This window comes from Psittacula echo (assembly GCF_963264785.1).
Source record: "Psittacula echo genome assembly, chromosome: 15".
In the NCBI taxonomy this organism is placed as follows: Eukaryota; Metazoa; Chordata; class Aves; order Psittaciformes; family Psittacidae; genus Psittacula; species Psittacula echo.
The window spans coordinates 4,548,581-4,566,123 of NC_137751.1; the positions used below are offsets into that span (position 1 = coordinate 4,548,581).

The 17,543-nt window shown below is 50.8% G+C and overlaps 2 protein-coding genes and 1 pseudogene across 3 annotated transcripts; 1 reads left to right on the top strand and 2 right to left on the bottom strand.

Annotated features, from left to right (window-relative positions):
* Positions 1 to 887: 887 nt before the first annotated feature.
* LOC308227579 (fibrinogen-like protein 1-like protein) lies at positions 888 to 5,679 on the bottom strand (the record flags this gene model as incomplete). Its single annotated transcript, XM_080630265.1, has 4 exons — positions 888 to 1,516; positions 2,644 to 2,706; positions 4,082 to 4,225; positions 5,676 to 5,679. 4 exons carry the CDS (start codon positions 5,677 to 5,679, stop codon positions 888 to 890), a joined length of 840 nt encoding a protein of 279 aa, XP_080486391.1.
* A 178-nt stretch (positions 5,680 to 5,857) lies between these two features.
* On the top strand, positions 5,858 to 13,390 carry LOC308227580 (fibrinogen-like protein 1-like protein; the record flags this gene model as incomplete). Its single annotated transcript, XM_080630266.1, has 4 exons — positions 5,858 to 5,865; positions 10,576 to 10,661; positions 11,590 to 11,709; positions 12,756 to 13,390. 4 exons carry the CDS (start codon positions 5,858 to 5,860, stop codon positions 13,388 to 13,390), a joined length of 849 nt encoding a protein of 282 aa, XP_080486392.1.
* Positions 13,391 to 14,990: 1,600 nt separating this feature from the next.
* Positions 14,991 to 17,199, bottom strand: LOC308227581 (fibrinogen-like protein 1-like protein pseudogene; annotated as a pseudogene). Its single transcript has 3 exons — positions 17,187 to 17,199; positions 16,557 to 16,688; positions 14,991 to 15,619 (listed from the first exon to the last, which is right to left on the bottom strand). The product of its transcript is annotated as a fibrinogen-like protein 1-like protein pseudogene (transcript).
* Between the last annotated feature and the right edge of the window lie 344 nt (positions 17,200 to 17,543).

Below are 17,543 nucleotides of genomic sequence, written 5' to 3' on the forward strand. Positions count from 1 at the left end.
TCTTTTGCTTTTATCTAAGTTCACAACTTCTTGGTCACAGCAGACAGATCTACTGATAACTTTAAAATCATGTTTCTGCAGGATCAAGGCATGACTCTGCAAACAGGAAGCAAGGAACAAATCCTGACAGATGCAGCATCATGGCAGGAGTGGAACCTTGGTACCAGGACACTGGCACAGCTCTTGCCCCTGGACTGTGACTGTACTAATGATGTGGGAAGAGTTCTCTGCCATGCCACATTCATTCTGAATCCTGCTGTGCAGATCACAGGTGGTTTAGATCAGGGTAACTGGATGTAACTTTCTTACATCCATTTTGTGAGAGCCACTCAAGGCTTTTTTCCCCTCCATAAGCTCCAAGACTTCAGTCCTAGCACCCGGCTTGGGTCCTAGCACCCTTGGGTCTCAGTGAGAGCACGTCAGAGATACAGGACAGATGTTCATTAATGGCGAATGAGCTCAAGGAAGCACATTTATTGGGATGCTTTACCAGCCAATGCAGAGCAGTACAGAGCATATGGAAAATTGTGGCATGTAGCTTGTTTTGCTTTCTGTGAGTTATGGAGGCAGCTAAGAAACTCTGATGAAAAGTCACTTCAGGGCTGAGTGTTTTCCTCCCGCAGGGAAGGTGCATGTGGAATCCACGCATTTCACAAGTAATTGTTTATTCTTGATTATGAACGTACTAACAAGGAATCATTGACAAGCGTAGGGGAAAATAGCTGAGCAGAGGGGGAGCCTGCACTCAGAGAGGGCAATTGGAAAGTGACATTTCAATACAACCCTACTACCCTTGGGCTCCTCTCTCCACTCCAGAAAGGCTTGAACTCTTTGGCCATGCAGAGCCTTTGCAGACTGTCCAGTATGGACAGGTGGGGGAAGAAGCACTAACAATATGAGGCTGGTTTGATGAGGATAAGGGAGGATTTGCAGTTCCCTTTGCACAGGCTGCCCCATGTCATGCCACCCTTGAAATTCAGCCGTACAGAATAACAGGCTGAGAACCACCACCCACCCTCATAGCTGTAGGCACAATTCTTACTGTAAGTGTCCTGATCTCGATCCTTTGTGGAGAACTTCATGTTGTCGTGCATGGTCTTGGGATTGTCTGAGGTCATGGCATCCCCTGCTGTCCCTGCGTAGGAGCCCAGCCTCAGCCGGTAGCCGTGGGACTCATCTTCTACACTGAAGAGGTTGTAGTCTGCAAAATGGATGTTGTCTGAGGAGTCCTGGATGACAAATCTGACCTGGTAAACCTTCTGCTTGGCGATCTGATGGATGTACTCAGTGCCCAGCCAGTACTCAGTGCGCACGTTCCCAAAGCCGTACTTGTAGGTGCTCCAGGACTCAGCCCAGGTGACTGGTGTGTCTTTCTGGTTCCTCTGGATGACTGTCCAGCCCCCATGTGTCACATTCATTTCGCAGTACACCACGATGTGGTGGAGCCCTTTCGGCTGGATGATGTAGACCCCACTGCGGCTGCCAGCGGGAATCTCACTGCAGTCTTTGGGCCAGCCTGGGGCAGGAAGCAGAGATGGTTATTAAATCCCACACAACGAGACACTGAAAGCATCTGGTATTTCTTTTGTTCCTATGTCCTTTTGCACACACATTCTTGGGCTATATTCCTGCCATGTGCTTGCAGGAGTAAATTGAAATCTTGAAATGATCAATATAAGACTTGGGCTTTATATCTCTCCAAGATGGAATTCAAACTGATGGGAGCACACTGCCAAAATGTCTTGGCCTGGTGAGACCAAGGCAGACGTTGCCTTCACACAGCAGACAGTGCACTTAGGCCAGGTTGGATTCAGTCTTACAGTGCTGTGGGTACTTATCTGTAGCATGCAGATGATGTATCACTGCACAGACAAGTGCAAGCCTGGGTTATAAAGCCATTTGCTGTTTACAGCATGGAGGCTTTAGTGCTTTATATTACTTTATAGTAGTCTCAGAAACCCTGGAGTGTGATCAAGACAACCATATTGCTAATGATTAAATCAGCCCTTGTGATGTCATTAGGGGAAATCCATCAGTTTTCTGTGGGCTTACCTGACCAGCTCTTTAGTGACTTCCTGACATTTGATTTTGTTATGGCCTTTCAATGCTCCAAAGCGTCAGTACCTTATGCAGCAAACAGCTGAATGCACCTACACACTTCTGGGAAGAGACCTGCTCTGCTTCCAGTACCCAGGGGAATACTGGGAGAATGCTGATTATTCCTACCCAGAGAGCACCTATCTTGTGGTCCTATGGGCTACTGTTGACTTCAGTCAGTTCAGTAACACAGTCAGTCCCTGTCTTACCCAGTCTTCTATCAACTGTTTAGTGAAAAGAGAAAAATAACCCACCACAACTTCCCAGAGGCCAATAATGAATCATCACTTTCCATTTTGGATCTTCAGGTGGAAAATTCCCCCTGCTAAAGATCCTCACAGCTACTGAGTGCAAGACATGGTTTGTACTAGGGTCCCCCCCAAGGTGATGAGCTGTGGCGCTTCTGCAGCCTATCAGTAAACCCACATTTTTCCTGGGAGAAGCTGGTGTGCACGCAGGACATGGGCTAAGGTGGCTGAGAGCTCCTCATGAGCCCAGCAATGATGAAACCTGTTAAGCAGATGTACTCCTTGAGAAGAGACTTACCATGACCTGCTGGTGGGCGGGGGGCGACGTCTCTGACCTGTCGAACATGTTGGGTATCATTATCTGAATTAACAAGAACAGAGGAGACAGGAGTGAGTGCTGGGAGTACATATCTCAAATACCTGCTGGGAGAGCATGTTATTCTCCAGATGATATTCCTGTTGTGCTGTTGTTGCTCCTAATTCCATAGGGACTTTACCACTTCAGATATCAGCCAGTCGGTAGTTAGCGGGATTTATGTGTTAAAATGGGGCAGATGCTTCCTTGGTGAGAAGTACTTGGACACACTCTGTTTGGAAAAGACTTAAGGGATCTGGAAAAAAACTGGAAAGATGGCTGCTAAAGTGCAGTAGAAACACTCATGTAATGTGGTATTTACTTTTACTCACAATCATATGAAGGTAATCACTCCTGTTCGTTTTGTAAGCGACAGTCTGCCCCTGCTCCTTTCTGCCTTCACTTCCCATCCATTTGGAAGTGCTCCTCCACAAGTCAAACCTGTCTTCTCTGGCATGCCTCCCTCCTTACCCATCTTGAATTTATGCTGCTCACATTTTCAGAGTGATCTGAGTGAGAGATGAGTGTGAAGCCCAGAGCACCCCCCCTTTCCCTGCTTCAGTTCTTGATGAAGCCCAAGCTCTTGTCACAGCCATGGCTGCTCCCTGTATTGGCAGTTCCCCTAACAGCTGACCTTTGCAATGAAGGCTGATGTGAAACCAGCATCAAACACTTGAGCTCTTCTGGCAAGAATTCTTCCTCCTCTCTTGGAAGGGAACCAGCCATTTCTGCTGAGCCATGTCCCACCCACAACCCTCAGTTTTATTGCATAACCATTTCTTGGAGGCTTCCTCATTGCTCCTGTATGACCTGATATTTGTGGGTTACTTTGTGCCATCATCTGGCTGCTTGCTCTGTGTCAGTGTCACTGCTTAGACTCTTCGTATTAACTTCATTTAGTTCCTCTTTGTATTCACACTCTCTTGAATTCAGTCCTCCACTGGCCTTGTATTTTCAGGAGGCAGCTACTGTTCTTCATGTCCTCAAAACACACTGTGATTATTTGCCTTAACATCTTCAATACTGCTTCTCTAAGGAAGAGCCCATGCCCACAACACCCTTGGCTTGGTATTGCTGCCAATGAGACCAAGCCTGTCCCTTCTCCTGGGATCCTGAGAACTCTGGGCTTTGGGCTGTTGAACTCACTTATGGACAGAAGAGCTTCATGCCAGACAGGAGAAGAGACAAGCAAAAAGCAGAGGAGGACTCTGAGGTGTCTCTTGCTCCAGTAAGACTGTCTATATTACATTGGCATTGCACACACATAGTATTTAGTCCTTCCTCCATGTTACAGGGGTCTGGTTAGGCTGGTGAGGAGGTCTGTGTAGGATCTGACTGAATGTGACCTTGTTTGCCCCTCCCTTCTAAGTGGTATACTTACCGAACTGAGAGGGCTCTGGGGGAACATTCATGATTTCATCCAGCGTGCCATTGAGGAGATGCAAGTTTCTTATGTCCAAGGCAGGCAGACATGCTGCCAGGGCCAGCAGGCAGGTGAAAATCAGGGGACAAAGGTGCTGGGAAGCTGAAATGGGAAGAGATTTGAAAAAGCAGAAAGTGATCATAACCTTTCCATTGGAGAGCCATGAATCCCATTTGACTCCCTGACTTGCAGAATAAAATAGGAAAATCAACTTCTTCATGTGTAGAGCTCCCTCTTGGAGCTCTAAGCCCCAATTCACTATTGAGATGAGCTAACACGCACTCATTGACAGGAGTCATCAGCGATGTCATCTGCCATTGGTGGGCTTTGAGACAGAAGAAGGGTGAAAACCTTGTCCACACTCAAGGTGACTGTAAATCAGAAAGCCCTATAAACCCAAGTCTTTGGGCTGGAGATAACAAGCAGGGTGAACGTGGAGGGAGGAATTCCCTTTCCTCCCAGCTCCCATCACGCATTCGTAACACACTCACATGATGTAAGCTGGGACCATGCCTGCCTCCAGGCCAGGTTTGCAGCCAGTAAGAACCCCGATGTGTGGGTGGCAACAAGCCCCAGGAAGGGCTGTGTGCATTTCCCTGCTCTGTGTGAAAGCAGCACGACCCAGAGGAGCAGCATGAACTTTCATGAATTTCTGCCTGGCTGATGCAAATTGTGTCTTTTATATGGTTATAAGGATCCTTCAGAATTTCCAGATGTAGCCAGATGCTCTGGTTTGTTCTAGTTCAGAGCGATATGAGCACACTTTCTAAAGTATTACGTCTAAGCAAGATAACTGAAAGTTTATACTGACCCACAGAGAGCGGGGCATTGTGGAGACAGCTGCCCATGGGAATATCTGTTCACAGTTTAAGAGATGTAGAACCCTGGCAGATTATCAATGTAAATCCCTCCACTGCTCAGAAAGCACCAGAGGCAAACCTATTACGGTGCGGTAGGTTTGGCAGTGATTTGCTTCTCAATTTCTACATAACATTTAGTGTCTTCATACACTTGTGTTTAGAGGCATGTTTAAAGGCATCTCTTCTTTAAGCCCCAGAGAGGCAATGGACACTCCACTGCTTGCCCATTCCCTCATGAATGGTCATGAAAAGTCTGAGTAGGAGGAAGATGCAGGGAAGAGTATCAGCCTCTCCTGGCTGTTCTTCTGGGAACAGTATGCTTTCAAGCATCTAACCTCCAGATCTTGATACCTGTTCAATATTGCTTCTTAAGCAAGAATATCTAAAACCTTAGTTTTCTATTCTAGGGTATTCAATACTTTCCTTGGAGAACTGAAAATTATGAAGGATGTTTGATAAATATGAGGCTTTTAAAATGGGCTGACAATCTGGATACACTGATACAGCCTGAAAGCATCAGAACCTGCAGACTCTGGCTCCAGTTCCCAGCCTGGGGCACAGCGAGCCCCAACAATGTAATGGATTCAGTGCTGGGATGGCCAGGGGGTGGAGAGAAGGGAGCCCTGCAGAAGACAAAGTGCCAGGATGCTACATGCAGCAGTGCTGCCCCCCCCATCCCATCCCACACTCACCCATGCTGTCACTGCACGGACTCTGTGGAGCGGGAAGCTGAGTGGCTTTGGCCTGGCTGGAGGGGTGTCCAGCCTGAAAGTTATAGGGCTCAGTAGGTGAGGGGGTGGAGGCACAAGACGCAACCACTTGTCCTCTGGTTGGCAACAGAACTAATGGTTTAAAGGCTTATTTGCTCTGCATCATGAAGTGGTACGTCCTCAGAGAATGGAGGCTGCATCTCACAAAGGTGAAGAGCTTTCTTCAGAGGCAAAGCAAATAATTTGATGCCAATAAGCAAATGCCTTAAACCAAACCTGTGATTTACAGTGCCCGGCTGCCCCCTCCACTGGCAGGGTTTCCCCAGGGAACGGCATCCTCTGGGCACCTCTGCACATTTCAACTCGTAAGTAAATACCCAAATGACATTCCCCCTCCTGGGTGGAAATCAAACATCAGGTGTAGATCACTCTCCAGAGCAGGCGTGGGGCCACTGGGGACCCCATTAGACTCTTCAGAGAAGAGGTACTCTAGTGTTCCTGGGAAACTGCGCACCTAGCTTCAGAAAGCGCCACTCCATGTGCCTGCTGACGTGCCTGGCTGACCATCACCATGCTGCCTCTTGCGCAATGCCTGGTGCGGTCTCCCCCCGGCACATGGCCCTCACAGCCATCACAAGGGAGTTTTGGGAATTGTGGTGTGACACTGGTGTAAAATGGTTTCACTTCAAGTCCCTCTCTGCTATAGGACTGCTTACAGCATGGAATTAGAATCAGAGAACCACTTTGGTTGGAAAAGACCTTTCAGATCATCCAGTCCAACCTTTATCCCAGCACTGCCAAGGCCACCACTAACCCATGGCACTGAGGCCTCGTCTCCACGGTGTGTGAACACTTGCAGGGACGGTGACTGCAGCCCTGCCCTGGGCAGCCTGTTCCAATGCCTGAGCACCTTTTGGGGCAGGAATTGTTCCTCAGCTCCATCTAAACCTGCCCTGGTGCAGCTTGAGGCCGGTTCCTCTTGTCCTGTCCCTTGTTCCTTGGGAGCAGGCAGAGTGAAGCTTCTTAGAGCACTGTGTCTCATTTTAGACCCCTCATTTCAAGAAACATACTGACATACTGGAGCACATCCAGTGGAGGCAACCAGGCTGGTCAAGGGCTTGGAACTCAGGATGTGTCAGAATAATCTGGGAGAGCTGGGCCTGCTCCACCCGAAGAAAAGCAGGCAGCAGGGAAGTCTTATTGATGACTACCTCTCCCTCACAGGAGCATGCAGACAGCACAGGGCCAAACTGTTCAAGGATGTGCATGGTGATGGGATGAGAAGCAATGGGTCTAAACTGGAACACGGAAATTCCAGTTAGAATTAGGGACTTCTTTTTTAACATGAAGTTGGTCAAATACTGGAACATGGTCCCAGAGAGAGGCTGTGGGATTTTTACCCTTAGAGGTATTCAAGAGTTGACTGGACAAGGACCTGGTTTTTTAGATCTGCTTTGAGCATGGATTGAACTCTCAGAGATTTCTCCCAAGTTAAATTATTCTCTCACTCTGTGATTCCTGTGATTCCATGGTTCTCCTTGGAGGTGCACAGGGATGAGATGGGAGGCAATGGACATGAAGGAAGGGAGGGAAATCAGAGAAAAGAAAAAAATCAGCCTAAGGGTGTTCGAAGACTGGGGTATGCGGAGAGAAAGAGAAGTTGTGGGAACTCCATTCCTTGACAGTTTCACTATTGAGCCAGACGTGACCCTAAGCAATCCGTTCTAAGTTGGCACTGCTTTGGCCTTGAGATCAGCTCAGAGGCATTTGGTGGTCCTCCTGGTCTCTGTGCTTCTCTGGTTCTTTGAAAAGCTCCCTCCCCAGTCCTTATGCCTCTGCATATCTGCAGGAGCAAAGCCATGACACCAGGCCTTGTGCTAGATGCAAAGCTGCCTGCACCAGAACGTGCTTTGAGAAGCCACTTGGTAAGCCCAGAGGGCTGCAGCAAAAGCCAGAGGGCCCATGAGGCATGAGATAAGCCAGCCAGGCTGGTGGGATTTGCTCTTTCATGATTAACTGCTACTGTCATCACCCTGTGTGCACCAGCAGGATGTAATTGCCAGTGACCAGACCAAATTGGACCTTCACACAGAATCACAGAACATTAGGAATTGGAAGGCATCTCAAAAGATCATCTAGTCCAATCCCCCCGCTGGAGCAGGAACACTTGGATGAGGTTACACAGGAAGGCTTCCAGGCGAGTTTTGAATGTCTCCAGAGAAGGAGACTCCACAACCCCCCTGGGCAGCCTGTTCCAGTGTTCTGTCACCCTCACTGAGAAGAAGTTTCTTCTCAAGTTTAAGTGGAACCTCTTGTGTTCCAGTTTATACCCATTACCCCTTGTCCTATCATTGTTTGCCATTGAGAAGAGCCTGGCTCCATCCTCATGACACTCCCCTTTTATATATTTATATACACTAATAAGGTCCCCCCGCAGTCTCCTCTTCTCCAAACTATAGAGACCCAGCTCCCTCAGCCTTTCCTCATAAGGGAGATGCTCCACTCCCTTAATCATCTTCTTTGCCCTGCGCTGGACTCTCCCCAGCAGGTCCCTGTCCTTCTTGAACTGAGGGGCCCAGAACTGGACACAATATTCCAGATGCGGTCTCACCAGGGCAGAGTAGAGGGGAAGGAGAACCTCTCTGGACCTACTGACCACCTCCCTTCTAATACACCCCAGGATGCCATTGGCCTTCTTGGCCACAAGGGCACAGTGCTGGCTCATGGTCATCCTCCTGTCAACCAGGACCCCCAGGTCCCTTTCCCCTTCACTGCTCTCTAATAGGTTATTCCCCAACCTGTACTGGAACCTGGGGTTGTTCCTACCCAGATGTAACACTCTACACTTCCCCTTGTTATATTTCATCACATTTTTCACAGCCCAACTCTCCAGCCTGTCCAGGTCTCGCTGGATGGCAGCACAGCCTTCTGGCATGTCAACCACTCCTCCCAGCTTAGTGTCATCAGCAAACTTGCTGACAGTACACTCAATTCCCTCATCCAGGTCATTGATGAAGATATTGAATAATACTGGTCCCAGTACTGACCCCTGAGGCACCCCACTAGATACCGGCCTCCAACTGGACTCCGCCCCACTGACCACAACTCTCTGGCTTCTGTCCTTCAGCCAGTTCGCAGTCCACCTCACCACCCGACCATCCAGACCACACTTCCTCAGTTTAGCTGTGAGGATGCTGTGGGAGACTGTGTCAAATGCTTTACTGAAGTCAAGGTAGACCACATCCACTGCTCACCTAGGCCCATGGTGCCTGCTCAGCACTGGGCTGTCAGTACTGGTCTCCAGTTTCCTCTCTGGCCTTGTTTTCTGGATGGATCTTAGACATACACTGTAGATAGCTTGTTTCCTGGATGGATAGATTCATGGTGTAGATTTATCTCCAGCCCTGCCTTTTGCATTGTGTCCTTTTGTCTGGGATCTCAGACCCAGTTGGCCACTTGCCTTGCCTGGAGCTGTTGCCAACACTCAGCTCTGCTTGCTCTTCTCAGACCTGTTAGGATGGAGCTCTGCCAATGCGGGCATTGCCTCCATGGGGTGCATCTTTGGTTTCTGACTTCCTTGCCCATTGGGAGCAGCCAGCCTTTGCTGCTCCCAGAGAGCTTGCCTGTACCTTCATCCTCCTCCCTTGAGCCCGTGGTGCCCTTTGTTCTGCCTCTCTGGAGCGCAACCACTGGTAATTGGGCTTAGCTCTGCTTCCAGCCTGTATCTTCTCAGAAGTCCTTTTGCAGCTGCCTTCTTAGAAAGAGGTCCAACATTAGCCTGAATCAAAAAACCTGTGACAACTTTGAAGACCATCCACTGGAATATGAGAAATAAATGAGGTTGCAGACAAGGGCTCCCAACCTCTAGCTGAGCAAGCAGGGGTGTCATGTAAGCATTCAGATGTAAGTTGATCCACGGATCCCTTACCTTGGAGAGGTCTGGATGCTGCTGCCCATCCAGACCTGCAAGTTGCATTGCCTGATGTGGGCTCCTGCAGTACAGAGGTTTGGTGGGAGCCTCAGCTGGAGACTGGCTTGCCATAAAGAAGACATCTGATCAGCAAGCTACTGAAACCAACACAGGAGAAGAAAGTACATCTTTGTCCTCTTGAACAAACATCTTTATGCAAACATCTTTATCCTCTTGACATTGGCTTGACAAAGTGCTGGAGCTGTCTGTACAGTCCTCCCAGACAACCAATCCTGAGATTTTATTCCTGCAAAGGGAACAACCTCTGGTCAACATTTCTGGGGATCTGCAGGGTCTCACCAGGCCAAAGACAGAGATTGGAAAGGAGAGTGGTGAAGGTGAAGGGACCTACAGTCATCTGCTTGTTACCTGGAGCCCTTGCCCTCTACTCAAAGCATGCAGATTGGGGTGCCAGAGGACACTGACTTCTGGCTGCTGCACCCTGGTTCCAACCCAATGACTTAACTCGTCGATACTGAAACCTGCCAATGGTTAGTTGGCACCAGTTAGTGAGCAGGCATGTCTCTTGAGGACCTGCCCTCATCTTTCCAAGGTCACCTTTGGGACTGCACACATAGGAGACTTAATATTTCCTTCTTTGCTAATTACTGTGTGTATGTCCTTAAAAAAGCTGGGTCTCACCACTTCAGTTTGATCATGGCTCTCCAAAATTTGCTCCAAGTGAGCAATTCACGTGTAGTGTTTGTGTAACTGGGCCAGTCAATAATTGAAATCCCTCATCAGGGAGGGTATTACTTTATACTTCTCTGGCTGGAAGGGCATGCCTCTCTGTCCTCAAGGGGTTTAGCTGCGCTGCTGTCATGAGATCTGAAAACTGCTCGAGTCACAGTCTGCAAGTGCCTCCTTGTGCCTTTACAAATAACAAGTGTGAACACAAGTGGGTGTGTGCAGTGCCTATAAAGCCACTGTGGATAACTCAGCATGGGAGGGTGCACCACTGGGTTCCGGCTCTCCGCTCAGCTGTGCTGTTGTGATGGGTGAGTTATCTTCCCAGCAGCACACTTAATTCATGTGTGGTGCTGGGCTCAAACAAGACCTGACTGGGGTGAGTATACAGAGGCACAAGGTGGCAAGCAGGACAGCAGCCATGATCTTGCCTGGGTGATGCATGCTGTGAGGCACTATGGTAGCAGAAGGGACACAAGGTGAAAGCACCAAATGACACACATGCTTGGTGCTAGCCTATGCTTTCCCCATGCTACCTGTGCCCTGTATTCTCATGTCCTGTCAAGGGAGGTTAATGTGGAGACCTAGATTTCCGCATGGTCATTTCCCTTTCTGACCAATGCATGTGGCACATGTGGTTGCATAGGGCTCCTTCCCCAGGTGTGACGGCATCTGCCCCAGTAACTGAGCTAGTGCAAGTGGTAGGAGTCTGCTGGTGGCCAGCACAGAGGGTTTGGGCTTGTGTCACTGTAAGACTTCCTCCTGTCTGCTTGGGAGCTGGTATCTGTGCAACAGGACCCATCTGTTGGCTCTGGTTTCTCACTAGCTGTCATTGGGCTGGAGTGGTTTGTATAACAGGCTTAAGCATGATTACTCCAGATAGAACTTTTTTTGCAATCCTCCTCCCCAGCAGACTACTCTCCCCAGATCTAGCTGTGTCACTGTCCTCTTAGGTACTCCTGGGCTGTAGGTTTCAAGAACAGATCTGCAGGTTACTGTACGGTACAGGGAAGGGATTGACTGGAAAAGTGACAAAGCCATTTCTCACCTTGCTTCAGCCCTGCAGGGGCTGAGCCTGCACTGAAGCTGCAGCTCCCATCACCCCTGGGAGCTCCCTGCTCCTGCCTGTGCCCCATGGCTCTGCCTTCCCTCATCCCAGCTCCACGGGGGCTGTTGGCAGGAGCAGAGGGGGCTGCTCAGGGATCCTAACGGTGCTGGGCCCTTTCCTTCCCTTCCCAGGGCTCCAGGCTAGAACTAGTTTGCTCCATGGGGACCTTTTCCTCCTACCCACAGTGGTGGCGATGCTTCTCCTTGGTGCAAGTGCTGGCCCAGCGGCACCCACTGCCAGCTCCCGGAGTGGTGAGTATGGAGTGTGTGTGGGGAACACTGGCTGGGCATCAAGATGCGGAGCAGGACAGTGTCTCCTCAGCTCAGCACTGACTCTCAGGTCTTCTAAGTGCTAGGAAGGCCATCATGCACCCAGGCTGATGCATACACAGAAACCCCTGGGCCATGGTTTGTAAGGTAAGCAGTGTGACACCATCCTCACCTCCTTGGTGGCTTCATGCTGAAACCAAGGGGTTTCTGTCCAAACACCATAACTTGGCAGGATTGCTCTGTGATGCTTGTGTCATTTTATACTTCAGTTCTAGGAGATCCTCCCAGCATCTTCTTTTATTTATTTTAGTCGGATTAGGCGTATTCCCTGCCTCCCCGCAAGGGGGGGGTTGCACTCCCTGCAAGAGCAGTGTGCCCAAGGGAAACAGAAATTCCTGTGCTGAATTGGAACTGCCCACACCAAATTGTCCCTCATCAGATACAAACCAAGAAAATCACATTGGACAGCAAATTAGTTTGGCAAGTAAGTCATGACAGATCAGTCCTGCCAGCAGATAAACTGCAACAAGCTGATGGAAGAGGCCCCTATGAAGGAGAAACTTGGCCTTCTTTTGCAATGCCATGATTCTAGAGAAAACATCAATTTTAATTACATATCCTCATCCAGTGGAGCATTTTTGGGCACTTATGATCATTTCAAGAACTGCAGCTCAATATATCAAGGGCCTTGTGTGAGGGCTAGATGTACTTGGAGGACATCACTGGCATCAGGAAGACTTTTTTCCCCTTTTTCTTGGCCAGATGCATCAGAAGGCTCCAAATGAAATAGAAAGTCATGATAGATAGATCCTAGGTCTCTTACCAGGACCATTGTCTTAGAGACCTTTGGTTGCCCTATGGATAAACCAGTGGAAACGCCACTCTATGCTATCGAATAGACCACGGATAAACCAGCCCTTTTTGTCCTGGGCCCTCATTCCCTGCAGGAGTTTCTTGTTACGCTGAAAGACTCACATGACCCTTCTCTCTCCCACCCCAACCTGTGTTTGCTACTGCTGCTGCCGCAGGGTTCCCCGCAGACTGCAGCCATCTTCGCAAGAACAGCCCCAGTGGGGTGTACGTCATCCAGCCAGCACGGTCCCCCCCACGCGTGGTGTGGTGTGACATGGACACCGAAGGCAAGGGCTGGACTGTTGTCCAGAGAAACTCTCATGACACTGAGCTCACATGGAAGCAATCCTGGACCACCTACAAGTATGGCTTTGGGAATGTGCAGGGCGATCACTGGATGGGCACTGAGTACCTGCACCTGCTGACACAGCAGGGCACCTATAAGGTCCGCTTCATCGTGCGGAATAAAGCCAACATCACCCATTTTGCTGAGTACGACATCTTCAGGGTGGAGAGTGAGGCCAGTGGGTACCCACTGAGGCTGGGCCGGTATTCTGGTGAAGGGGATGACTATCTGACCCTCTATCACCCGAAGAAGGGGGGCATCCATGACAACATGAAGTTCAGCACAACTGACAAGGACCAGGACCAGTACAGTGGGAACTGCGCCAGCAGCTACGGGGGCTGGTGGTACGACAGATGCCAGAATGTCCTGCTCAATGCCAAAAACCGCATCCTTTGGCCAGGATTCTGCGATAATGGCGACTGCGCATCCTCCCTCATCCTGGTCAAACCCACAGATGTGTGCTGACCGTGCCGCAGTGCCCAGCCTCCCGGGAGTTTGGGAGAGTGCCACCGTCCCCAGCTCAGCACCCCATTCCTGTGCCTGCCAGCAGCTCTGTGCCAGTCCCAGTGTGTGTCCTGCTCTGCCCATAGCCTCTGCACCAGCACCAGCTGAAACACAGTGGCTCTGGGGCTCAAGAGCAATTGCCTGGAGCAGCTTCACTCAGTGCCGTGGTGTTGGCCTGCGCTGGGGTGCAGGCATTGGTTTGGGGTGGGTGCACCCGCTCCTGTCCTGGGCAGAGGGAAACAGTGCAAGTTCCCTTCCCTGTGCAATCGGTGTATCCCTGCTTTGCTCAGGCCCTGCTCCCTCCCTGGGCCTCCTACACCCCACAGCTCTGCTACCCGCGGTGGGAGAAGTCAGCTGCAATAAACCCTGGAGCCAGACTTGGCTGCCTTGTGCCTACCTGCCACAGTGTCACTGCACACACACAGGAGCAGTCAAGGTCCTGGGGCAATGGAGGATGCTGAGGGGGCATCATGTTCATGGTGGGGGGATGCTATTTGGGGCATCCCCTCTCTGAGACTCACTGTCTCCTTGCACTGCTCCGTGCCATGGCTGGGGGAGCTGGAGTCCCAGCTCCATCCTGGAGCAAGGGGGTGGTGGGATCAGGAAGCCCCTGAGGGGTTTCAAGTCACCAGGAGGGGGGTTCCTGCCATGGGGTGGGTGTGATGCTTTGAGACAACACAGGGTGGGGAGAGGGGGTCTTGGGGCAGCCCCATGGAACTCAGTCTGGGCTTCCTGCAGTGGAGACAAGGGGCTGTGGGGCTCCTGGGGGCGGCAGCACATTGATTGCTGCATGGCCAGAGCTTCCCCACCCTGGAGCCGGTGATGTTGGGTGGCCATGGGTGATCCATGCCTGTGTTTTGGCCAGGGAGCACGTGGGCTTGGGGATGGCACCTCATTCCCCATTAGCTGGACCCACGTTCACACAACCTGCCCAGTGGCCATGGTGCAAGCCTGCTGAGGTGGGACTGTGCTGGGAAGGGCATGTGGGAGTGGCATGAGCCTTATGAAAAGAATTCCCTTTGGAAGTCTTATTGTAGCAGGAGCCTCAGGTCTGCTCCTGGCATGAAACTGGCAGGGAGAAGCTGCCAAACAGAGAAGAACATTTGTTATGTCTGTGCAGGTTCTGAAAGCAATTTTATTCTGCAGGATGAACAGAGACCACGGCAGGGATACGGTGTGTACATGGCCTGCCTGGGCTCAGAGCATCCTACAGCAGGTTAGCTAGTGATGACTGATAGTTTTCTGCTGAAGTTATCTATACCCACAAAGCAAAAAGAGAATAAGTCCTGGCTGGATCAGGAGGGTTTTAGGTTTCAGAGCACAGTTTTCTCCCCAAAGGAACATGCTTGGAAACCACAGCATTTCTAAAGACTTGTCCTATCAATGATCCCTACAAACCCACCACAGGTGAAAGGCCAGAGACAAAACATGGAACTTTGGTACTTTTCAAGAGAACAGGAAAAGAAAACAGCTTTTTATATACAGGAAAAAGCCTGTTCACCCCAAGCCAGCAAAATGGCCCCCCATGTCTGCCCAATGCAGAGAGGAGGGGGAAAGAGTACTAATGGTACAGAGCTGGTTTGATGAGGATGGCAGAAGCTTTACAGTTCCCTTTGCACAGGCTGCCCCATGTTATGCCCCCCTTGACATTCAGCCGTACAGAATAACAGGCTGAATACCACCACCCACCCCCATAGCGGGAGGCACAGTTCCCTCTGTAAGTGTCCTGATCCCGATCTTTAGTGGAGAACTTCATGTTGTTGTGCACCTTCCTGGGATTGTCTGAGTCCATGGCATCCCCTGCTGTCCCTGCGTAGGAGCCCAGCCTCAGCCGGTAGCCGTGGGACTCATCTTCTACACTGAAGAGGTTGTAGTCTGCAAAATGGATGTTGTCTGAGGAGTCCTGGATGACAAATCTGACCTGGTAAACCTTCTGCTTGGTGATGTGATGGATGTACTCAGTGCCCAGCCAGTACTCGGTGTGCACATCCCCAAAGCCGTACTTGTAGGTACTCCAGGACTCAGCCCAGGTGATCTCTGTGCTCTGCCGGTTCCTCTGGATGACTGTCCAGCCCCCATGTGTCATATTCATTTCGCAGTACACCACGATGGGGTCCAGTCCTGTGGGCTGGATGATGTAGACACTACTGGGGCTGCCAGCAGAGACCTCACTGCAGTCCTTAGGCCAACCTGGGGCAGGAGAGAGGGTGATTTAACAAGACCCTATGCAACAAAACAAGACCATGTTTCACCCTGTGGCAGGATACAGGGACATCTGGCCAGCGTACCTGGCGGATAACCAGCTGTCCCAGCCTAGAGAGGTCAATGTGCTTAGCCGGAGGTGAGAGTATGTTAGCCTCAGCCTCTGTTCCTCTGCCATCTGGGACACCTAACAGGAGGCAGCCCCAGTGAAAGATCCCAGACACACGGGGCTATGCTGGTATCAAGCCAGGACACCAGTGGACACTAGCGGGCAGCTTTGGGTCTCCCGAAAATGGGGTTGTGTCACTAAAACAGCGTCACATTGTGGGGAAGGTGAAGAGGACCTTGCCCCTGCGTGTGACCAAGGGAACAGGCGACAAGTAACCCTTCAAGCACACAGACACCCTTAACCAGTCTGCAAAGTGCACACACACACATCACACATACACAGCACTGCAGCCTGCATTGGGTACACCTCCTCATATCTACCATCGTGGAGCAGGGCCAGGGCTGGGGATGGTGTAGGCCCCTTCCCCACCTGGAGCTGGCTGTATGTGAGCACACAACACTGGGTTCCCCCATGTACTTGCAGGTGTGGTGTCCCCATGCCTTCAGCTTGCTGACTGCAGGACCTCCCACTGCAGTTAACATCATCCTGCCAGATAGGCAGAGCTCCTCTTTCCAGCTGAGCAAAGCCTGGGGTTGATGCCACTTCTCTCCAGCCTTCCTGCTTGTATACATTATGGAGGTGGTTTTTGGATCTGAGGCATCATAGCACACCCTCTCCCAGGTAGGAGTTCCACTTTATCAAGCCTCCACTGGCCCGAAGCATGGGCTGAGGCTTTTCATCAGCCAGGGCTGACCCAGACCAAGGCACTGAAAGGGGTTGGTGAGAGCACTGCTATGCCTACAGAATGCTACATACTGGTTTTCTTCAGAGCACTGGCCGAAGTGTTGGAGGGAGGTTTCTTGAAGACGTTTAGGGTTTGTGCAAGCATGGAGTGGCCTGGGGCAGCCAAGACCAGCACACAAGCAAGGAGTAGAAGGCACTGGACTGCTAGGAAGGGAAAACATAGAGACAAGATGAGATGTGACCCTCCCTCTAGAGAGGCAGGAAATCCCATGGCTTCAGCATCACACCGTGTAACAGGACCAAGTGTACCAAGCATGCAGGCAGCATCAGACTGGTCTGTGCAAGCTGGAAAGCTTGCCTAAAGGCCTCTACTCTTTTGCTCAAGGAGTAGACAACCTTGCCTCTTCCCCTTGACCAGCTTCCAGAAGGTCCTGTGTGAGATATTTGTTGGTGGAGCAAAGGACCCAACAACTGGCAGAGCCAAGTTTCATTCCTGGCCCCTAAAGCAGGGGACTGGCTGGGGTGAGCCAGAAGGCAGGGCACAAGCTGCTAGTGTTTGAAGGGGTGGCAGGTCAGGATGCCCTCAGAGGGCACCAGTGCCATTGCTCCCCATCCATATGTGAGTCTCTCTTGCTGAGCTGCCCAAACTGTGCTCCTCCCATTGCTAGCAAGGAGCACCCCGCTTCCCAGCCCTGTACTCACCCATGGTGTCCATGCGGGAATGCCGTCTGGAGCCCAAAGCTGTGGAATGGCACGGCTCACAGAGGCATTTGTAGTGCTCTCTGCTGTGGGTGGAGTGAGTGTGTCCTACACCCACTCCTGGCTTCCTTTGTCCTGAAGGAGCAAATCAGGCTGGGTTTTCTTTGTGCCCTTATAAAACACAAGCAGAGTCGAAGGTGCCTGTGGTTCTAGGTGCACGGCTTCCTGAGCTGCGAAGAAAATAACCCCCTTGCCTGCAAGAGTCCTTGGAATGGTCTCTTCTGTGAGTGCTTAGCTCCTTGGATGGAATTTCCCCTGGGAACAGCATATCTGGGAGCTTTGAAGAGTGCAGCTTAGTCA